Below are 24,487 nucleotides of genomic sequence, written 5' to 3'. Positions count from 1 at the left end.
CCCATTCCTGAGTTCTTTTCTGGAGATAGATCTAGGTTTCTGAATTTTAAGAATAATTGTAAGTTATTTCTATCTCTGAGACCTCGTTCCTCTGGTGATTCCGCTCAGCAAGTTAAAATTGTTATCTCCTTGTTGCGTGGCGACCCTCAGGATTGGGCTTTCTCTCTGGCGCCAGGAGATCCTGCATTGCTTAATGTAGATGCATTTTTTCTGGCTCTTGGACTGCTTTATGAGGAGCCTAATCTTGAGAATCAGGCAGAAAAAGCGTTGCTGGCTATCTCTCAAGGTCAGGATGACGCAGAGGTGTATTGTCAAAAATTTCGGAAATGGTCGGTGCTTACTCAATGGAATGAGTGTGCCCTGGCTACAAATTTCAGAGAAGGTCTTTCTGAAGCCATTAAAAATGTTATGGTGGGGTTTCCCACCCCTACAAGTCTAAGTGATTCTATAGCTTTTGCCATTCAGGTTGATCGGCGTTTGCGGGAGCGCAAATCTGCTCATCCTTTGGCGGTATTTTCTGAACAGAGACCTGAGTCTATGCAATGTGATCGAACTCTGACCAGAATTGAGCGACAAAGTCATAGACGTCAAAATGGGTTGTGCTTTTACTGTGGTGATTCTACTCATGTTATCTCAGCATGCTCTAAACGCTTAAAAAAAATCACTAAACCTGTCACCATTGGTACCATACAGCATAAATTTATTTTGTCTGTTACTTTGATTTGTTCTTTGTCGTCCTACTCAGTTATGGCTTTTGTGGATTCGGGTGCTGCCCTGAATCTGATGGATTTGTCGTTTGCCAGGCGCTGTGGTTTTGTCCTGGAGCCTTTGGAATTTCCTATTCCTCTGAGGGGAATTGATGCTACGCCATTGGCTGAGAATAAACCTCAGTATTGGACGCAAATGACAATGTGCATGACTCCCGTACATCAGGAGGTGATTCGCTTTCTTGTTCTGCATAATTTGCATGATGTTGTCGTTTTGGGTCTGCCATGGCTGCAGGCTCATAATCCAGTTTTAGATTGGAAAGCTATGTCAGTGTCAAGTTGGGGTTGTCAGGGAATTCATGGCGATACTCCGTTGGTGTCTATTGCTTCTTCCACTCCTTCTGAGGTCCCTGAGTTTTTGTCTGACTATCAGGATGTATTTGATGAGCCCAGGTCCAGTGCCCTGCCCCCTCATAGGGATTGTGACTGTGCTATAAATTTAATTCCTGGTAGTAAATTCTCTAAGGGACGACTTTTTAATTTGTCTATACCAGAGCATGCCGCGATGCGGAGTTATATAAAGGAGTCTTTGGAGAAGGGACATATTCGCCCATCCTCTTCCCCTCTTGGTGCAGGATTTTTTTTTGTGGCCAAGAAGGACGGTTCTTTGAGACCTTGTATAGATTATCGTCTTCTGAATAAAATCACAGTCAAATTTCAGTATTCTTTGCCACTATTGTCTGATTTGTTTGCTCGGATTAAGGGTGCCAGTTGGTTCACCAAGATAGATCTCCGTGGTGCGTATAACCTTGTGCGCATTAAGCAGGGAGATGAATGGAAAACAGCATTTAATACGCCCGAAGGCCATTATGAGTACTTAGTGATGCCTTTTGGACTCTCTAATGCTCCTTCTGTGTTTCAGTCCTTCATGCATGACATCTTCCGAGAATATCTGGATAAATTTATGATTGTTTATCTGGATGACATTTTGGTCTTTTCTGATGATTGGGAGTCCCATGTGAAGCAGGTCAGGATGGTGTTTCAGGTCCTGCGTGCTAATGCTTTATTTGTGAAGGGCTCAAAATGCCTCTTCGGAGTACAGAAGGTTTCCTTTTTGGGTTTTATTTTTTCTCCTTCTACTGTGGAGATGGACCCAGTCAAGGTCCAGGCTATTCATGACTGGACTCAGCCCACGTCTGTTAAGAGTCTTCAGAAGTTCTTGGGTTTTGCTAATTTTTACCGTCGTTTCATCGCTAATTTTTCTAGCGTGGTTAAACCTTTGACGGATTTGACCAAGAAGGGTTCTGATGTGACTAATTGGTCTCCTGCGGCCGTGGAGGCCTTTCGGGAGCTGAAGCTCCGGTTTTCTTCACCTCCAGTCTTGTGTCAGCCAGATGTCTCTCTCCCCTTCCAGGTTGAGGTTGATGCTTCTGAGATTGGAGCAGGGGCTGTTTTGTCGCAGAGAAGCTCTGATGGCTCTGTGATGAAGCCATGTGCTTTCTTTTCAAGAAAATTTTCGCCTGCCGAGCGGAATTATGATGTTGGTAATCGGGAGTTGTTGGCTATGAAGTGGGCATTTGAGGAGTGGCGACATTGGCTCGAGGGAGCTAAACATCGTGTGGTGGTCTTGACTGATCACAAAAATCTGATTTACCTCGAATCTGCCAAGCGCCTGAATCCTAGACAGGCTCGTTGGTCGTTGTTTTTCTCCCGTTTCGACTTCGTGGTCTCATACCTGCCTGGTTCGAAGAACGTGAAAGCTGATGCACTTTCTAGGAGTTTTGTGCCTGACTCTCCGGGAGTTGCTGAGCCGGCTGGTATTCTCAGAGAGGGAGTGATTTTGTCTGCCATTTCCCCAGATTTGCGACGAGTACTGCAGAAATTTCAGGTGGATAGACCTGACCGTTGTCCACCAGAGAGACTGTTTGTCCCGGATAGATGGGCCAGCAGAGTTATTTCCGAGGTTCATTCTTCGGTGTTGGCGGGTCATCCTGGGATTTTTGGTACCAGAGATTTGGTGGCTAGGTCCTTCTGGTGGCCTTCCTTGTCGCGGGATGTGCGTTCCTTTGTGCAGTCTTGTGGGATTTGTGCTCGGGCTAAGCCTTGCTGTTCTCGTGCCAGCGGTTTGCTTTTGCCTTTGCCTGTCCCGAAAAGGCCTTGGACGCACATTTCCATGGATTTTATTTCGGATCTTCCAGTATCTCAGAAAATATCTGTCATCTGGGTGGTGTGTGATCGTTTTTCCAAGATGGTCCACTTGGTGCCCTTGCCTAAGTTGCCTTCCTCCTCCGATTTGGTTCCTCTATTTTTTCAGAATGTGGTTCGCTTGCACGGCATTCCTGAAAATATTGTGTCTGATAGAGGATCCCAGTTTGTGTCCAGGTTTTGGCGGACTTTTTGTGCTAAGATGGGCATTGATTTGTCTTTTTCGTCGGCCTTCCATCCTCAGACTAATGGCCAAACCGAGCAAACTAATCAGACGTTGGAAACTTATTTGAGATGTTTTGTTTCCGCTGATCAGGATGATTGGGTGACTTTTTTGCCATTGGCCGAGTTTGCCCTTAATAATCGGGCTAGTTCTGCTACTTTGGTTTCGCCTTTTTTCTGCAATTCTGGTTTCCATCCTCGTTTTTCCTCGGGTCAGGTTGAGTCTTCTGACTGTCCTGGGGTGGATTCTGTGGTGGATAGGTTGCAGCAGATTTGGAACCATGTGGTGGACAATTTGAGGTTGTCACAGGAGAAGGCTCAGCGCTTTGCCAACCGCCGCCGCGGTGTGGGTCCCCGACTTCTTGTTGGGGATTTGGTATGGCTGTCTTCTCGGTATGTTCCTATGAAGGTCTCCTCTCCTAAGTTCAAGCCTCGCTTCATCGGTCCTTATAAGATCTTGGAAATCCTTAACCCGGTGTCTTTTCGTTTGGATCTCCCAGCATCGTTTGCCATTCATAATGTATTCCATAGGTCCTTGTTGCGGAGGTATGTGGTGCCTGTGGTTTCTTCTGTTGAGCCTCCTGCTCCGGTGCTGGTCGAGGGCGAATTGGAGTATGTGGTGGAGAAGATTTTGGATTCTCGTATATCTAGACGGAGGCTTCAGTATTTGGTTAAGTGGAAGGGCTATGGTCAGGAGGATAATTCCTGGGTTGTCGCCTGTGATGTTCATGTGGCCGATTTGGTTCGTGCCTTCCACGCTGCTCATCCTGATCACCCTGGGGGTCTTGATGAGGGTTCGGTGACCCCTCCTCAAGGGGGGGGTACTGTTGTGAACTCTATTTTTGGGCTCCCTCTGGTGGTCACAAGCGGTACTGTGTAGTGTTGTCTTTCTGCAGGTTGCTGCATCAGCTGGTTTGTTATCCTTGGTTGGTTTCCTATTTAGCTCACCTGGATATTCAGTTCCTTGCCTGCTATCAATGTTTTCAGTGCTCTTCAGATTCCTTGTGACTATCTTGCTCCCAGTCTCTCCAAGACAAGCTAAGTTTTTGTTTGTTATCAGCATTCATCATGTTTTTTGTCCAGCTTGCTAAAATGTGATTCCCTCGCTTGCTGGTTGCTCTAGGGGACTGAGTTTCTCCCCCCACACCGTTAGTTGGTGTGGGGGTTCTCGAAATCTCAGTGTGGATATTTTGTAAGGGTTTTTTACTGACCGCATAGACCCCTTTGCTATTTTCTGCTATCTAGTATTAGTGGGCCTCATTTGCTGAATCTGTTTTCACCCCTGTGTATGTGCCTTCCTCTTACCTCACCGTTAATATTTGTTGGGGGCTTCTATATCTTTGGGGTTTTCTCTGGAGGCAAGAGAGGTCTTTCTTTCTCTCTAGGGGTAGTTAGTTCCTCAGGCTGGCTCGAGACGTCTAGGATTTTAGGCACGTTCACCGGCTACCTCTAGTGTGTTTGGATAGGTTCAGATTTGCGGTCAGTCCAGTTTGCCACCTCCCTAGAGCTTGTCCTATGTTTAGTTCTTAGCTGGAGTAATTTGTGATCCTCAACCATTAAGGATCATAACAGGATACCATAGGGAGGTGCACCCAGTCTCAATAAGAATCTGGATTTGCCTGCGCCGCCCCCCTATGCACACAGCCAGGAAGTGTACACAGAACAGGCAGCAATGAGGCACACCGTTTGGAGCCGGCAGCAGACAGAACTCACAGCATGGCCCGGGGTGAGTGAGTTGATGTATCAGGCAGGTGGGGAATGGAAGGCCATGCAGTGATGCCAGCAGGGTTGTTACATAAAGGTAAGGAAATTGCAATCCTTGTGTCCATCAGTCATTACCTGCACCATCAGTCCTGCATTCCATCATCTACAATCCGTTACCAACTATACCGGTAACCCTGGAGCCCCTTTCCACCTGTGGGGAGCAGAACCATTCCAGCTGCGTCACTATCAGCCCCACCGATCCCCTTAAGCAGCGTCGGCCATCCATTGCAGAACACCACAGGTGGCATCATGAACTAACCCCCCTATAGACTCTATTTCCCCTTCATTTCATTACTTTTATTGGACACCCAGGGCCACGGACCGAGTAACTGCTGCCGTGACATCCCCCTTAAGAACCAACAGACCCGGCCCAAGTACCCCATGGTCCTAGCAGGTGCTCCACTGGTCTGTGAGCTTTGATGTGCTTTTACTATTCACTATCATAAATCAGAATAAAACAGCTGCTAAATTCCCTGCCTTGGCTTTTATACAGGCTACAATAGTCCAAACTGATGGGTTTCCTTTCTCATGTCATGTGATAGCTGCAACGAAAGGCTGTGTGGTCGCATCTGAGGTCATGCATGCCTTCTGTGGATAATCCAATAGCCTTCAAAGTAGAAAAATACAGGAGAACTTTTCTTGGTGATTTGCCACAATTGAATCGCAAATTATTCAAGTTTGCCAGGACCTGCAAATTTCATATACTTTGACCTAGATTTGATTAGCATCAGATCCATTTATTAATCTCAAAAGAAGACTCATTGTCACATCTGCTTACTAAGAAATATTTTGGGCATGAGTTATGGCTTGTGATTCATGATTCCTGTGCTATCGAATGCTAGATGGACCTGAACTTTAATTTGAACTCAATAGTCTGAGATGGTATGGATATCATAATGGTAACTCGAGTCCATAAAGGTCATGGAGTGGGTGTTGGGTTTAGATAGCGTGCCATAAATATATGGGGTGGCTACATATACAAAAAAATACACAAGAGGTTTTTTTTTGTAAATTTGCAGAAAATTTATTTAGTATTTTAAGATAATTTTTAACATATGCAGAAATCAATGTATAGTTTTTAATCGATTTTCATCTCTATTCTCTGACTCTTGAAGAGCACTTAGTCTTTAACAGATATTGTTAATGCACGGTGCAATTCATGTTTTTAAAATCTCCCACACTGCACCCAATTAGTATATCATATCCAATTTGACAGACATCTCCTGAAGCGCAGCAAGCGAAAGCATATTTGCCCTCCTCGTGGCCTAAATGCAAGAGAACAAAAGTAAGGCAAAGGGATGTAAATTAACATTTCTATAAGTCACATTTACTGTACATTTTTGTATCTATGGACAAGGCTTTTTGTTGTATAGTCTTCTAGAAAAAGTGGATGTCAACTAATGTGGTTACCATTCCGGGTCATGGAAGGGTTGAGTTTCTTAGAATGGAAATGAGAAATGTCATGAGGTTCTCTAGAAATGATGTAAAGGAAAACCCATGTAAGATTTCCCTTGCGGTGATGCAGAGAAAATAAAGCTTATCAACACATTTCCCAACAAATTGTAACTGACCACCAGTGATGATCGAACGTGCTCAGCACTGCTTGATACTTGTTCGAGCATCAGGATGCTCGGGCATGCTTAATACTCGAGTATCTCGATTGCTCGACCACATGCTCACGCCCCTGACGCGCGTGGTCTTTTTTTTGCTGTGCGTTTTCAGCCACTAAACATGCGGAGATTGCCTGACAATCGCGATAATGCCATAGCCATGTTGGCAACTGGCACTACTGTGATTGATCGGCTGCAACACATCATTGGGTGACACAATGTTTACCACACTGTACCCGGGAAACAGAGTAGGGATAGCTGCTGAAGAAGGGATAGGACTAGAACTCTAGTGCCACCTATTGGAAGTAGCAAATCCTAACAGTCAATGTTGACCCTTTAACGAGCCTTGTCACATGACTTAGGATAAAAGCCAAACCAGAATCTCAATTTGCAGAAACTGTGTTTCGGGGTACTGCCCCTCATCAGTGCAAAGTGGAGATCTGGTTTGGCTGAGTAAGAGGCGTCTGACCGGGATCCAAGAAGTATCCTTTCTCCTTGCGGAGAGTGACATGTTAAGCATGTCGAGATGAGGAGCCTTAAAGCCGCAATGCTCCTGTGGGAAATATGCAAATTGTCTCTTCAGAAAGGAAGACGACTAGAACTCTAGTACCACCTATTGGAAGAAGGGATTGTAATGAATTACAGGCCTCTAGGCAGGGTTTATATAGCCTTACAATCCTTGCTGCTGAAACCTATAACCAAAAGTACTTTTCAGGGTTACATCTATTCTATTCATTACAAATACCTTTGTTAGCGGTATTTAGTGTAGGAAAAGATGCTGGAGAATGGATAGTAGTGCATTACAGGCCTGACCACCACCAGCATGCTCAGTGCTCAGGCACATGTCAACCAAGCATGCCACTAGGTGGGCCTGGGTCAACAATAAGTGACCCCACTGCCTCTGTGCCTGTGCTACATGCTTGCCAATCCCATGTCAAGGATGCAGGTGTCGGTGCCTCCTGCCCTGCCCCTATCATTGGACATTCGCAACCAACATCAGCAATTACGCACATTTCCTCATCTCAGTGCAGCAGTAAGCTGTCCCCCCAGACTTTTCTCACAGTAGAAAACTCTGTACTTAACTTTTATTGATTAGTTTACATGTTATAATCAGACAATGGTGAATAAAACCAAATCACACCACCACCACCCTATTCAGCCACTGTAAGGAGTGGGGGTTTATCCTGTTGAAAGGCCGGTCAATAGTTTCAGGCAAAGACTGTATTTCCAAAAATTATGGGATTTATAATGATAAGTTATAAAGACAATTTGTTACAGCATTACCAACTTATACAGTATATGTGACAACTTTTGCTTAAATTAGAGGACATCAAAGTGGGGGAGAATTTGGCGGGACAGGTTTGCGGTCATAAGGGCCTTGCGCAGGCGTGTGCTATGGAGGACACAGCATGAACTTCAATCCAATATTGCGGACAGCATGCAGCCAGCGAGTAAGGAAAGGGTGAATCAAACACCCGAAAAACCCCGCCCATATGACCGCAAACCTGTCCCGCCAGATTCAGGTGACAGGTTCCCTTTAATGAATTGGGTCTTAAATTTGCATCCAAAATTAATCCCAACTCCATGTATTACCTGGACATTAACACCACAAAAGAGAAGAAAAGACTAGTGTTGATCGAATAGTGAAATATTCGGGTTCAGGAAAATTGGCACAAATAATTTCTAATATCCGCGTATTCGTACCGAATAACGAATCCAATTCAAGTCAATGGGAAAGCCGAATATTTTTGTACTGGACCCAACTAACGGGTCTGGGGGCATGGGAAAAAAAGCTGAAATGCTGAAATGGACAGGAAAGAGCTAAAACTAAATGGGAACAGCATGGAGAAGATGCCTGCATGCCTTTCTGACTTACGTATGGTATCTGGGAATAATGTTGTCAGACTATTGCACCAGTTTTAAGGATTTATAAGAAGACCTACTAAATCAAACCTACATTTTTTTAAAGGGAAACATGCTAAGAAACATTTTTTCCTTCATAATTACTTGTATATAATGCAAAAAAAAAAAAAAATTAAACCACCCCTTTACATATGTTCACAAGGAGCGTTTTGGCTTTAGTTTTTCCTTTTACATTTGTGAGGGCTCTCACTCCAACATTTGGGAGGTCCCTCTCTCATGCCAAATAGTTAGCAAAATAGTGGAATACATATTCCCCATACCTTTACAATGCCAGCTAAAACATGCCCAATTGAATTAGGGGTTTTGCCTCTGGAGCGCCCCCACTGCCGCAGAGCCGAGGGGTAGCCGGTACTGGGCCTCTCTGTCTCAGTTCTGGGGTTGTCACGGTGGCTAGACCCGGTCCGTGAACCTGCTGAGGGGCGTCCAGTGAAAGTTGAGAATGTGATGATGTTGTGGTGCAGGTCGTGGTGAATAATGAGGACACCAGGTTGCAGTCTCTTTACATCTTTACTGAAGGCTTCAGGATCCTCAGTCCAGAATACGGTTAACCGGGCTGCCTGAGTCCGGCCGGTCCAATGGCACCTCCAGAGTTCCCTTTGCAGGTGGAAATCTGTGCCTACCTTCTAGCGCTTATGTGTTGTAGTCCTTCCCTGCTGTGCTTACGGGATAGTCCTCACAACTGTTGTGTCTGTTTCTCGTGTTCCCTTACAACTCGATTATGATGTTCTTCTTCGGCCCCCAGATGCTATGGATAGGACGCACCCGTGTGACGGGTAGGCTAGGAGGTCTTCCGGGACCCTAGAGTCGCCCCTCTCCTATTGTTGCCCCCTGTGTCTGCTTAGGTGATTTTGGGTGAGACAGCCCGCCTATAACTGACTGTCCTGCCATAGGTTTGAAGTAAGGCCTGGAGCTCAATACTTCCTCGGCGTTTCCGGCCACCGGCTGCGCGCCTCAGTAGGATGTTGCCTCGTCTTACAGCACGACTCCTACTGGTGATTCTCTTTGTTGCGTTGATCTCGTTTCTCACTCAGCACAATAAACCTCGCTTCTTGTCCTTTCTTGGGTACCGCCGCAATGAAGTGCAGGCGCGGTCCCGTAACGTTTTCTCTGTTCGCTAGGCCTCTGTCAGGATCCCACCCCTGACAGCGACCCCCCTGAATCTTTCCCTGCAACATCCTCTGCCACAGGATGTTGCCTGGTTCCAACCCAGTCAGCTTTCTGTCTAACTTCCTATCTAACCCCCAGTTTTACCAGATTGTGAGGAGTGGCCTAATACATAGCACCCTTAGCTCCCCCTGGAGGTCAGACTGTGAAGTGTATTGGTGTCTGTGATACCTGGTCAGGTGAACTCCTTCAGTGCCATCAGACGTACCATAGCCCCCCTTAGCGGCGGAGCATCAGTACCGCAACGACCAGGACTCTGGGCCGCTGCACCTCCACCACCACCATGTCCACCGCCATGTCATTATGCAGCCCTCGCTTGTCATTTTCAGAGGGCCACCAGGTGCAGTCAAACCTGAGTTTTATAAGCTCCACAGTTCATTTTTGCCACCAGATTCCAATGGAGCCACTGTAAGGTGAATATAATACAGGAGTTGGGTGAGCTGTATGATCAATGTCAGGAAATTGGATTCTACCAGACACCAAAAACATTAGAATAAAATTCTGAATACAGTGTATGCAAGCAAGGGCCTGTATTGTGGTCAGTCAGGCCTGAAACCCATGTCAGATACATGTACAAGCCTCATTTTACTTGGAAGCAGCCTCCTCAAAGGAAAGAGACGGGAGTGCCATTGACCAATCTGCCCAAGCCCCAGCACTACTTCTGGAAACTACCCAACTAGGCAGAATGTATCTTTTGCATGGTTTTGAGCAACAATGGAGTAATTGCAGGATATGTCCCAGAGAGTGACGAGGTCTGTGGAGTGTATTACTCAGGTGACATGCAGTGCTACAGAGCTCAGGTTAAAGCCTTAGTGTGGCAATGACCATGTTCCAATATGTGTGAGGCTGCGGCCTGAATAGGTCTGTGGAGCGTATTAACCCAGTCTCTTAGACATGCTTAAAATGTACAAAAACTAGGTCAATACCCCACCACCATTTTTTTACGACCCAAATTTAGAAAATTTAGGCCCCATACACATGTTCAGGAATTGATGCAGAAAATTCCTGTGAAAATCCTGACATTTCTGCCGGATTTCCGCATGAAAACCGCATGCGTTTTTTAGCGCGTTTTTTTACGCGGTTTTGACGCGGTTTTGACGCGTTTTTGACGCGGTTTTTCCCAAACATTTCCCAATGCATTAGACAGTGGGAAAACCACGAAAAAACCGCAAAATTAATGAGCATGTCCGTTTTTTTACCGCAATGCGTTTTTCATGCGGAAAAACACACATCATGTGCACAGAAATTGCGGATTTCATTAAAAATGATAGGATGCTTAATGTATGCAGATTATTTGCGGTTTTATAGCGTTTTTATAGCGCAAAAACGCTAAAAAACCGCAAATAATCTGCACTGTGTGAACATAGCCTTAGGGGAAGGGACAGTTTAATAAAGAGACACAAGTCTCATTTAGGATCCTGGAAAAGTCAGCAATGGTCTTTGTCCTGCATCAGTCAATGTAAAGTGGTAACGAATATGTATGCCCTATCTAACTAACAATTTGTGAACAGACAAATATGCTGATAAGGGACAACTGAACGCTGCGCTGGGACAACAAACTGGATGTGGTTGCTGACTGTTGTGTCTGTGCAACCACAGGTTGTGAACAGGAGGCCTCAGTGCCTCCTTCCTGGACAGTGGATTGAGAAGGGCATAACACAGGGGAAGGGCCAGGGGTTTCATCATCAGACACAGATTTTGTACCCAGATGTTCCGCACACCTACTGGGGTGCTTGGATGCTATGTGCTTCTGCATGCTGATAGTGCTCAGGTTGGCAGTGTTCTTACCTCTTCTTAACTTGATTTGGCAGATGATGCAAATTACAGTTGTTTTTTCTGAAGGACTTTCAGAAAAAAACTGCCATACAGGGAAGCAAAACACCTTTGGCCTGTTATCTAGCCGAGTGGGGGGGTCAGCGGAACAGTTGACCAAGTATTCCCTTTGGTCAAACCACTTGCTGACACACGGCAACAGCAGACTAAGGAAAATTATTGCCACTGGTAAATTGTGACATTTGCGTGGCCTCCATAATCCTTAAATGGAAAATGTTTGGGACCACCAGAAGTCTTCCTAGACCTGGCCGTCCAGCCAACCTGAGCAATCGTGGGAGAAGAGACTTGGTGAGAGAGGTAAAGAGACGACCCCAAGATCACTATGAGCTCCACAGATGCAGTAGGGAGATGGGAGAAAGTTCAACAAAGTCAACTATCACTGCAGCCCTCCACCAGTCGGTCCTTTATGACAGAGTGGTGTGACGGAAGTCTGTCCTCAGTGCAAGACATATGAAAGCCCACACAGAGTTTGCTAAAAAAACACATCAAGGACTCCCAGACTAAGAGAAATAAGATTCTCTGGTCTGATGAGATGAAGATATTCCTTTTTGGTGATAATTCTAAGCGGTATGTGTGGAGAAAACCAGGCACTGCTCATCACCTGCCCAATACAATCCCAACAGTGAAACATGGTGGTGGCAGCATCATGCTATGGGGGTGTTTTTCAGCTGCAGGTACAGGACGACTGGTTGTCATTGAAGGAAACATGAATGCGGCCAAGTACAGAGATATCCTGGATGAAAACCTCTTCCAGAGTGCTCTGGACCTCAGACTTGGCCGAAGGTTCACCTTCCAACAAGACAATGACCCTGAGCACACAGCTAAAATAACAAAGGAGTGTCTTCAGAACAACTCTGTGACCATTCTTGACTGGCCCAGCCAGAGCTCTGACCTAAACCCAACTGAGCATCTCTGGAGAGACCCGAAAGTGGCTGTCCACCAACGTTCACCATCCAACCTGACGGAACTGGAGAGGATCTGCAAGGAAGAATGGCAGAGGATCCCCAAATCCAGGGATGAAAAACGTGTTGCATCATTCCCCAAAAGACTCATGGCTGTACTAGCTCAAAGGTGCTTCTACTCAATACTGAGCAAAGGGTCTGAATACTTATGACCATGTGATATTTCAGTATTTCTTTTTTAATACATTTGCAAAAAATACTACATTTCTGTTTTTTTCTGCCAAGATGGGGTGCAGAGTGTACATAAATGAGAAGAAAAATGAACTTTTTTGAATTTACCAAATGGCTGCAATGAAACAAATAGTGAAAAATTTAAAAGGATCTGAATACTTTCCATACCCACTATATATATTGTGATGCAGTGACCCCTGTAACAGGTAGGGGGCGCTGCATGGTCTCTCCAGTATACGCACGGAGGCATATTGAGGTCATGGGTATGCATGGATGTGGTAGTGAGACAGTGTCCAGCATTGTGGTTAATGGGAGGTATGTGTCACAGGGATGGATGCTCCCTGCGATGCAACCCGGTGTATCTTGTCATTAGAGCACGTAAGCACTGAAGATGTCATTTAGCGCACCTGGGTCCGGGTTGCGGGTAGCTATGAGAGATGGGAGGGTCTGGCTACCCACATACCTCACCACTGGGTGAGGGCACTCACTGTACCTTTTTCCCTGCAGGAGTATGAGGACCTGCAGTGATGTCATGATCACATGATCAGCCCATGTGATATACCTCACCTATGTGGTGTGGTTACAAGGTACATAATGTGACCAGGGTGTGGGTCACAGGTCCCTGTGTATGTTCCTGTGTTGGAAGACCTGGGATTAGGCTTCCTGGAAAGCACATGCTGGTGTTGGGAGGTCCTGGGAGTAGGACCGGATCCCTGAGCAGCGTGGGTGGTCCTGGGAGTAGGACTGGATCCCTGAGCAGCGCACAGCTACTGTGTGGGGAAGCTACGGTCCTCCGGAGGGTCTGGACTGACTAAGATATGCCGCCCAGGCAAGTTGGTGATCCCTGTGAGGCAGCTTACCCGGAAAAGACGACTGACAAGGAGTCAGCAGATGGAGCAGGAGCTCCCGTAAGGTACCGCCATAAACTGTTGGTGCTTGTATCATGAACTGTGTGGTAACCCACGGCAACTGGTCAGTGAGGTCCAGCGTGTTTAGATACCACAGACTAAGGTTCTGAAACTTAATGTGATGACCTGGTTCAGTGTGTAAATGGACTGCTCATGATATGGTTTATGAGGCTTAGTAAACCGTATGGACTGCTTTGTTTGAAAAAACCGTGCCCATGTGCTGAATATCGCGGCCAAGCGAGTATCCCCAATACACTCAGTAAGAGCAATCTTACAATATATATATATATATATATATATGTATATATATATATATATATATATATATATATATATACAGTACAGAGCAAAAGTGTAGACACACCTTCTCATTTAAAGACTTTTCTGTATTTTCATGACTATGAAAATTGTACATTCACACTGCAGGCATCAAAACTATGAATTAACACATGTGGAATTATATACTTAACAAAAAAGTGTGAAACAACTGAACATATGTATTCGAGGTTCTTCAAAGTAGCCACCTTTTGCTTTGATGACTGCTTTGCACATTCTTGCCATTCTCTTGATGAGCTTTAAGGGGTAGTCACCAGGAATGGTCTTTCAACAACCTTGAAGGAATTTCCAGAGATGCTTAGCACTTGTTGGCCCTTTTGCCTTCACTCAGTGGTCCAGCTCACCCCAAACCATCTCGATTGGGTTCAGGTCTGGTGACTGTGGAGGCCAGGTCATCTGTCTTAGCACCCCATCACTCTCCTTCTTGGTCAAATAGCCCTTACACAGCCTGGAGGTGTGTTTGGGGTCATTGTCCTGTTGAAAAATAAATGATGGTCCAACTAAACACAAACCGGATCGAATAGCATGCCGTTACAAGATGCTGTGGCAGCCATGCTGGTTCAGTATGCCTTCAATTTTGAATAAATCCCCAACAGTGTCACCAGCAAAGCACCCCCACACCATCACATCTCCTCCTCCATGCTTCACGGTGGGAACCAGTCATGTAGAGTCCATCCATTCACCTTTTCTGCGTCGCACAAAGACACTGTGGTTGGAATGAAAGATCTCAAATTTGGAATCATCAGACCAAATCACAGATTTCCACTGGTCTAATGTCCATTCATTGTGTTCTTTAGCCCAAACAAGTCTCTTCTGCTTGTCGCCTGTCCTTAGCAGTGGTTTCCTAGCAGCTATTTTACCATGAAGGCCTTCTGCACAAAATCTCCTCTTAACAGTTGTTGTAGAGATGTGTCTGCTGCTAGAACTCTGTGTGGCATTGGCTTGGTCTCTAATCTGAGCTGCTGTTGACCTGCGATTTCTGAGGCTGGTGACTCGGACAAACTTATCCTCAGAAGCAGAGGTGACTCTTGGTCTTCCTTTCCTGGGGCGGTCCTCATGTGAGCCAGTTTCTTTGTAGCCCTTGATGGTTTTTGCCACTGCACTTGGGGACACTTTCAAAGTTTTCCCAATTTTTCGGACTGACTGACCTTTATTTCTTACAGTAATGATGGCCACTTGATTTTCTTTACTTAGCTGCTTTATTCTTGCCATAATACAAATTCTAACAGTCTATTCAGTAGGACTATCAGCTGTGTATCCACCAGACTTCTGCACAACACAACTGATGGTCCCAACCCAATTTATAAGGCAAGAAATCCCACTTATTAAACCTGACAGGGCACACCTGTGAATTGAAAACCATTCCCGGTGACTACCTCTTGAAGCTCATCAAGAGAATGCCAAAGTGTGCAAAGCAGTCATCAAAGCAAAAGGTGGCTACTTTGAAGAACCTAAGATATAAGACATATTTTCAGTTGTTTCACACTTTTTTGTTAAGTACCGTATATACTCGAGTATAAGCCGACCCGAGTATAAGTCGAGAGCCCTAATTTTGCCACAAAAAACTGGGAAAACTTAATGACTCGAGTATAAGCCTAGGGTGGAAAATGCAGCGGCTACTGGTAAATTTCAAAAATAAAAAGATATCAATAAAAGCAAAATGAATTGAGACATCAGTAGGTTAAGTGTTTTTGAATATTCATATTGAATCAGGAGCCCCATATAATGCTCCATACAGTTCATGATGGCCCCATAAGATGCTCCATACAAAATACGCCCCATATAATGCAGCACAAATGCTGATTATGGCCCCATAAGATGCTCCATACAGACATTTGCCCATATAATGCTGCACAAATGCTGATTATGGCCTCATAAGATGCTCCATACAAACATTTTCCCGCATATAATGGTGCACAAATGCTGATTATGGCCCCATAAGATGCTCCATACAGTCATTTGCCCCATATAATGCTCCATAAATGCTGAATATGGCCCCATAAGATGCTCCATACAGTCATTTGCCCGATGTAATGCTCCATAAATGCTGATTATGGACCCATATGATGCTCCATACAGTCATGTGCCCCATGTAATTCTCCATAAATGCTGTTTATGGCCCCATAAAATGCTCTATACAGTCATTTGCCCCATATGCTGTTGCTGCGATAAAAAAAAATCACATATTCACCTCTCGTTGCTCAGGCCCCCGGCACTTCCTATATTCACCTGCTCCGCGTTCCACCGTTGCCAGCCGCCGCTATGTTCCCCATCCACTGCACTGACTGCTCAGGCAGAAGGCAGCGCACACTAATCACATCACCACACCCTCTGACCCAAGCATCAGTGCAGAGGATGCAGAAGAAGCAGACGGTGGAATGGGGAGCAGGTGAATATCACACACTGCTTATACTCACCTGCTCCTGGCACGATCCCTGCTTCCCCGCCGCCGGCAGCTTTTCCTGTAGTGAGCGGTCACATGGTACCGCTCATTACGGTAATGAATATGCGGCTCCACCCCTGTGGGAGTGGAGTGGGGTCCATATTCATTATCACGGTACCATGTGACCGCTCACTACAAGAAGAAGCTGCCGGCATCGGGGAACCAGGGACCGCGCCAGGAGCAGGTGAGTATGCTTAGATAGCTGCCACTCCACCTCCCCTGCCGTCCCCTGGGCATGACTCGAGTATAAGCCGAGAGGGGCAATTTCAGCCTAAAAAAATGGGCTGAAATTCTCGGCTTATACTCGAGTATATACGGTATATAATTCCACATGTGTTGACTCATAGTTTTGATGCCTTCTGTGTGAATTTACAATTTTCATAGTCATGAAAATACAGAAAAATCTTTAAATGAGAAGGTGTGTCCAAACTTTTGGTCTGTACTGTGTGTATATATATATATATATATATATATATATATATATATATATATATATAAAATAAATATATACCAATGCACACATACTATATATTATATGTACATATATATATATAAATATATATATATACACACATCACAGATATACGCAATCATACTGTACACTGTATATATGTACACACATACTATATACACATATACAGAAACACACACTGTATACTGTGCACATGTACACACAAATACAGATATATATATATATATATATATATATATATATATATATGGTTTAGCAGCAGCCACGACGAGTAGGAGGGGACACAGACACAGACAGGACTGCAGGTAGCTTCCTGCCCCTAGCGTCTGACCTCTGCGGTGCTGTGAGACAGCCCCTCCCCCTCACTCTCAGTTTCCAACCCGACACTGCCAGAGTAAGAGGAGAGAGGCACGGGCAGGGACTACAGAGCATTATTCACTGTGAGCTATGCTGTACACCCTCTGTTCATTTCATAAAGGGGCTGCAGAAGAAGGGGACCTCCTTTGTCAGTGGGGCCTTAGACATTTGCCTTGTTTGCCCTACCCCTACCCCTAAAGCCAGCCCTTACTATAATTAATGCTTTACACCCTCTGTGTACTTCATAAAGGGGCTGCAGAAGCAGTGAGCCCACTTTGTGGGTTGTGCCCTAAGCATTTGCCTTGTTTGCCTGATCCTAACGCCGGTCCTGTGAACAAGACACTTTATCTGTCACACATTAACTAACAGCCAAGCAGCAAATTATACAACAACACATTTTGTATAGTAATAAAGTTCCTAAACAGACTTCAGTGTTACCTGCACGGGTTGCATCTCCACCAAACTCCATACAAGCTCTCTGATTACCAGTACAGGCAATATAATCATACTCCTCACATTGGTAGCTTCCCACCTTGAAACAATGTGGGCAAATGACTCCATTTTCTGTGGTATTCAGTGGTGGCACTAGAATATTATAAGAAGAAGGCAACAATATAAATAGTTAGGTTTTTTCAGATTGCAATGGGTCCTGCAAACCCTGGCATCTACATGCTGCAAGCTTCAGATTTTATTCCACACATTATATGACATACTGTGTGTTGATGGTTTAGTTTACATACCTACAATTGTACCATTATTACAGTCATCACTGTCACAGCAGTCGTAGTAAAATGTCATATTGAAGACATCTGCATTCATAGTCAGAAGTTGGTTACACTTCATATAGGAATCCAAACATCCTCTGAAGGCCGTGACCTCAGTTTCGCCATCTAGAAGAAGTAAGAATATAGAGATATTATTAAGCCGGAATGTTTATAACAGTGTGCTCAACTGTATTCTATTAATAAGGAAATTAGTTTGTCTCACTATTGATTTTCAGGAGCTCATCGCCCCCTTTTGGCTCCTTGCTTGCCAAATGGCATAATGATTGACAGTTTGGACCAGTGGCTTGTAAAGGCTTTATTGGAATGAACTTGGAAGCATTGTGCTCTTTGTCTAGGAAACTGGCCACCACTAACAGACTGCAGAACAATAAAGTATAAAATTAAAAATACCTCCTTTCTTGAGAATTGAGAGGATTTTCAATAAGAAGTAAGGTGAAAATTGCTTGTTTTCATAAGAACTCTTTAAGGAGCCAATAGAAAGACAAAATATTGTCACTCCACAAAATCATGTTGCCCCGTTCACTTTTGATAGTGCCCAGCAATGAATATATAGAAAGTCCAATAGTATTGTAGAAGGGAGGAAATTGCAGCACCTGCATTGCATGCATCTCAGAGGCTTTATTTTCAAATAGTTAAAATTAACAGCGTGATAGTAAATTGCATACTCCTATGTATGATAATAGCCGTTTCACATCTAGCAGGTGCTTCTTCCTGGTCCCAAGAACCACCCAGGAAGCACACAAGTTTATTCCCTTGTCAGGGGAAGCCATAACCACACATTTAAAAATAAAAGTACAGACAAAAAAAAAACAGACAGAAAATGAAAAATATCTGGAGGCTGTGAGTCTCAGTAGCAAGCCATGAGACAGGGTAGTCAGAAGGTCTGAGTCAGATACCAGGAGAACTAGTAGTTTAGAGAGGCAATACAAGGATATGATCATGTAACAGTCATGGGGCCCAATGCCAGGAGAGTACATCAAGTTAAAGGGGATAAGAGAAACGGATGGTCAGTGGCCAAGTCCGGGATCAGGTACCTGAGGTCATAGAGCGTCAAGAGCAAAAGGGATAACACACGAATAGTCACAACAAATCTTAGGTCTGGCAACAAGATCAGGAAATCAGACACAAAGCCAAGCACACACATCACAGAGCAATGCTAGAGCTGACAATGATCAGCTCAAAAGTAGCCAGCTAAATAGCTAGCAAATAATCAGGAACGGGAGACACCCAGAGGAATGCCCTTAGAGTAGGCCAGATTGAGCAGCACGGCTGTCAATCAAAATGCTGGCAGCCCAGCCAGCCCCAGAATAAGATTTAGCTGTCACTCACAATACTGGCAGTCCAGTCGCTCCAGATCTTATAGGGTGGCTGAGCTGTCATTCACAGTGTCCCTAGGCTATAGGGAATGATAAAACCTTGACTGAAGAGAACAATGTTTCCAAATAGTGAACCGGGTACTTGTGTAATCAGTCCTATAAGAACAATTTGTCATATCGCACAAAAATAGTGATATTTATGCATATATAAGTAACTAATATGTACTTTTTTTTTCCTTTGGTCCGACTTACTAATACTGCTGTATTCCTTTGCTGTAGTACAAACAGCATCTTCATTTTCGCATTCAACAAAGGGTCCTGAGCAGTATTCTTCACCAATTTCCTTACATTGTTGACATCTTATGGCCTCACCTAAGAAAATATTTGAAGGGAAAAATTAAGGCTGTGACTACACTGTGACTTTAGCCATCACAGACATTTAGTATCAGTGATTATGCCATTCAATATTAAGGTTTATAACAAAGAGTTCAAAAGACAGTTGGACCTACTGTATACCTCTTCCCTTCATTCAATGTCTTCTTCCATTCCTCTGATGAACTTGAAGGACATATGTCTTTTTTCAATCCTACTAACTATGAAGGACTTCAGGATCATATCATGGATGATAAGTTCATTCCAGAACCAGAAAATGGAGCCTAACACAATAGCTATCAATTTTGTGATGTCAACATGTGAGCTGGACCTCCACAAAAGTAACAGGAGTACCTTGAGGTTCACATTAATCATCCTACAACATGTGAGTAACAAATATGCTCTCAGTCTCAACCCTTTTTTTTAATGATATGCCGTGACACAGAACAGTATAAAGTTTTAATTTGCTTTAGTTAGAAACAATGATTCGATCTCTTCCATTTTAGTGTTCTAGATTCTTATGTGGTCTGTGGGTGGTAACCTAAGAAAAGTCAATAAAGTGACCAAAAATAACGAACGTTAATCATAAGTAAGATATAATATAAACTAATATTTTTCTCTTACATACGGTGATTTCACCAGTGGCAAAGACCAAAAAGATGAAGACGTACTTCATTGTGGATTAATCTAAAGTTTAAGTTGAAGGTAACTAGACCACAAGTCTACACGATAAGTTTGATTAGTTGTAATTTGACTAGTTAGGAGAGAGACCTTTAGGCCACGTTCACATGTTCATTATTTGGTCAGTATTTTACATCTGTATTTGTAAGCCAAAACCAAGAGTGGAACAATCAAGAAAAGTCTAATAGAAAAGCATCACCTCTTCTGCATTTTTCACCCACTCCTGGTTTTGGCTTACAAATACTGATGCAAAATACTGACCAGATACCGAACGTGTGAATGTGACCTTAGCATTCGCTCACATCAACATATTAAAAATCACTCCAATGTTCATCACAAAAAGTTGGACGGAAGTCATGAGAATGTCACTCCGTATGTTATACAAATGCAATGCAAGTGTGCGATTTTTTCCTCGCTAAGCATCTTATGCAAATCGTTTTTAACATCACCTTCTACACATCATAATACTCTATGTAACTTACGGCTAGTTTACAAAACGAATAAATCAATCTTATATAAAGATCGATAGATAGATAGATAGATAGATAGATAGATAGATAGATAGATAGATAATAGATACTAGATAAATAATTATTTATCTGTTTATTTATTTATAACTATTACAATAGATAGATAATAGATAGATAGATAATAGATAATAGATAGATAATAGATGGATAATAGATACATAGATAATAGATAGATAATAGAAAGATAAATAATAAATAATGGATAGATAATAGATAAATAATAGATAAATAGATAGATAATAAGATAGCTAGATAGATAGATAGGTAGATAATAGAATCAATCGCATTCCAACCTCTCCACCTTGGCCAAGACCAAAGAGCTGTCTAAGGACGCCAGGGAGAAAACTGTAGACCTGTACAAGGCTGGGATGGGCTATAGGACAATAGGCAAGCAGCTTAGTGAGAACTTGAAGGCAACAACTGTTGGTGCAATTATTAGAAAATGGAAGAAACACAAGATGACTGACAATCTTCCTCAGTCTGGGGCTCCATGCAAGATCTCACCTCGTGGGGGAAGGATGATTTGGAGAAAGGTCAGGAATCAGCCCAGAATTACATGGGAGGACCTGGTCAATTACCTGAAGAGAGCTGGGACCACAGGCTAAATATTACAATTAGAAAGGCACAATACCCTCATGGATTTAAATCCTGCAGGGCACACAAGGTCCCCCTGCTCACACCAGCACATGTCTAGGCCCGTTTGAAGTTCACCAATTACTATCAGGATGATCCAGAGTAGGCATGGGAGAAGGTCATGAGGTCAGATGGCAGCAAAATAGAACTTTTCGGTATCAACAACACTAGCCGTGTTTGGAGGAGAAGGATGAGTACAACCCCAATAACACCATCCCAACTGTGAAGCATGGTGGAGAAAACATCATACTTTAGGGGTACTTTTCTCTAAAGAGGACAGGGCGACTGCACCGTATTGAAGGAAAGATGAATGGAGTCATATATCCCAAGATTTTAGCCAACAACCTCCTTCAGGATTTTTTGGTAGACAGCAGAATTCATGGTTCCATTTACCACGACAAGTCTTCCAGGTCATTAAGCAGCAAACCAGCTCCAGACCATCATACTACCACCACTATATTTTAATGTTGGTATAATGTTCCTTTTCTGAAATGCTGTGTTACTTCTACGTCAGATGTAATGGGACAAAACCGCACAAGCGTGAAATTTAAAACAGTAAAAATATACTGACACCAGAGGCAGCTGAAGGGCCTGCATAGAGCCAAATACTCCAATCACAGTCTCGTTCTGATGCACGAACAGCTTATTGCACACAAAATTCCAAAGATAATTAAAGATTAACCATGGTTTAGATTTTTACAGGGAAGGCACCTTTTATAGTTCTTCTGAGTTGCAGTGGCACTTAGTATTTTTCTTCTAATTTGCAATATTGCTTATCCCATGTCAGGACATTGCAGTAACTAAGGTATCCATGGTTCCGACCACTAACAACTAACTAATTGTCACTATATGAGTGGTCGTAACCATAAATGCCTCATCGGCTGCAATGTTGTGTACATAAAGGTCTAAAGTTAATCTGGAATTTATTTCCTCAAAATAAGTATGTTGTATGTTGGCTGGAACTCTTAAAATAGAGAAGGACCCATATTAAAGACTTAAATAAAATTTTTGCATAAATACTGATTCTTGCCAATCCTAGGTGTGTCTATTTAAAAGAAGATGTTGATCCAACTTTAACTTAGGACACAAGATGGTTCCTTCACCATTGTCTCCACAGGACAAAGTGTTCAAAATCAGGAAATAATAAATAGTAAAACTATATGAAAGACCATTATATTATAACTTTTAGTGATGAGCGAATATACTCGTTACTCGAGATTTCTCAAGCACGCTCAGGCGTCCTACGAGTATTTTTTAGTGCTCGGAGATTTAGTTTTTATTGCCGCAGCTGAATGATTTACATCTGTTAGCCAGCATAAGTACATGTGGGGATTCCCTAGCAACCAGGCAACCCCCACATGTACTTATGCTGGCTAACAGATGTTAGCTCATCACTAGATGCTCATCACTAATTATAACCCTTAAGGTCCCTCGTTTGTGGCAGAGGGATCTTCAAGCCTCCAAAGAAATCCTTGTACTTGGCTGTTTCCTATCTCTGTCAAAATTGTCCTTTTGAATCGATTTTGGAAATGTAAGTCTTCAAACAGAGGCTGGAAAGACATCTGTCTGAGATGGTTTAGTGAGTCCTGTATTGAGCAGAGGGTTGGAAACGATAACCCTGGAGGTCCCTTCCAACTCTAACATTCTAGGATTCTTTGATAAACCGGTAGGACAGCTCCTTTATGCCCATGCATTTAGTTTAACATGCCTGATCCTAGTTCTCTTTAAGAGCCAAGACTAGGCAGACAGATCATTTATCTTAATCCAGTACTATTATTATATTTTAGAACCTTTTCACACCTACATCAAATAAAGGACATAAAAAATATCTAACAGGAGGACTATCCTCTTACGAGAAATCATCAAAGTGGTTCTTCCAGGAGAACAAGCTCCATATTCTTGTCTTCAGGTCAGGATAACATTTTAGACCTGCTGGACTGTTACTTTACTTGAGTTGCCGCCTTGTCTTCACTTGAAATCATGTGGTCTTCTTTTTAGTGTTACAGATATCGAAAATTCATCTTAAAATTATAAATACTTTTAAAAGATCTTACCTGTCCATAAAATGGCCCAGAAGATAGTAAAAGAGACAATCAAGATCCTAATCATGTTCAAAATCAAGGAGGTTTTCTGGGCAGTATTAAATCTGATTTTTTTTTATGTGGGAGCCTAACGACTAAAGCATTTATATGCTCACATGTGGGCTGTGTCACTGTTTCTGTTTAATTAACAATCATGTCAACGTCTTCTATATGTCAGGTCAAACTTCATGCCATTGTTTGTAAGCTGCTAACTTAAAGTGGTATTCCCATCTTCAATATCCTATACCAATATGTAGAAGGTTTAATAAAAATAATAATATTATAAATGTGGTATAGTTCTACTGATTTACTATGTTGCTTATCCCATGTGCCGGGCATTGCAACTTTCTTATGCATGGATATGACCATTAACAGCTAACTGTCACTATATGAGTGGTCGGACTCGTAACCATAGAAACTTAAGCTACTGCAATGCCGTGTACATAAAGGTCTAAAATTAATCTAGAATACATGAAATTAAAATCAATATGTTGTGTGTTGGCTGGAAGGCTTAAAATACAGAAGGACCCATATAAACTACTTTGATTAAAATTTGGCACAAATGCTGTTTCTTGCTAATCCTAGGTAGGGTTGAGCGAAACGGATCGTTTATTTTCATAAGTCGCCGACTTTTGGCAGTCGGCGTCTCATGAAACCCGACCCGATCCCTGTGTGGGTTCGGCCATGCGGTACGCGACTTTCGCGCCAAAGTCGCATTTCAATGACGCTAAAAGCGCCATTTCTCAGCCAATGAAGGTGGACACAGAGTGTGGGCAGCGTGATGACATAGATCTCAGTCCCCACCATCTTAGAGAAGGGCATTGCAGTGATTGGCTTGCTTTCTGCGGCGTCACAGGGGCTATAAAGGGGCGTTCCCGCCGACCGCCATCTTACTGCTGCTGATCTGAGCGTAGGGAGAGGTTGCTGCCGCTTCGTCAGAAGCAGGGATAGTGATAGGCAGGGTACATAAAGCCACAAACCGCTTGTGCTGTAGCGATTTCCACTGTCCAAC

The 24,487-nt window shown here is 43.5% G+C and overlaps 1 protein-coding gene across 1 annotated transcript; it reads right to left on the bottom strand.

Annotated features, from left to right (window-relative positions):
• Positions 1 to 5,905: 5,905 nt before the first annotated feature.
• Positions 5,906 to 23,617, bottom strand: LOC143768667 (phospholipase A2 inhibitor and Ly6/PLAUR domain-containing protein-like). Its single transcript, XM_077257311.1, has 5 exons — positions 23,449 to 23,617; positions 19,431 to 19,550; positions 17,818 to 17,967; positions 17,516 to 17,662; positions 5,906 to 6,163 (listed from the first exon to the last, which is right to left on the bottom strand). Exons 1-5 carry the CDS (start codon positions 23,501 to 23,503, stop codon positions 6,039 to 6,041), a joined length of 597 nt encoding a protein of 198 aa, XP_077113426.1. The 5' UTR covers positions 23,504 to 23,617; the 3' UTR covers positions 5,906 to 6,038.
• Between the last annotated feature and the right edge of the window lie 870 nt (positions 23,618 to 24,487).

This window comes from Ranitomeya variabilis, chromosome 4 (genome assembly GCF_051348905.1).
Source record: "Ranitomeya variabilis isolate aRanVar5 chromosome 4, aRanVar5.hap1, whole genome shotgun sequence".
NCBI lineage: Eukaryota > Metazoa > Chordata > Amphibia > Anura > Dendrobatidae > Ranitomeya > Ranitomeya variabilis.
The sequence above is the reverse complement of the archived record's forward strand: the minus strand, read 5'-3'. Positions and strand labels throughout refer to the sequence as shown.

Bases quoted from the DNA above. Each gene is read 5' to 3' on its own strand.
- LOC143768667 (XM_077257311.1), bottom strand. From the start codon at position 23,503: ATGATTAGGATCTTGATTGTCTCTTTTACTATCTTCTGGGCCATTTTA. The intron at 17,663-17,817 runs GTATGTAAACTA...ATAATATTCTAG, and splicing joins TAATAATGGTACAATTGTAG to TGCCACCACTGAATACCACA. The intron at 6,164-17,515 runs GTAACACTGAAG...TCTTGCATTTAG, and splicing joins TGGAGATGCAACCCGTGCAG to GCCACGAGGAGGGCAAATAT.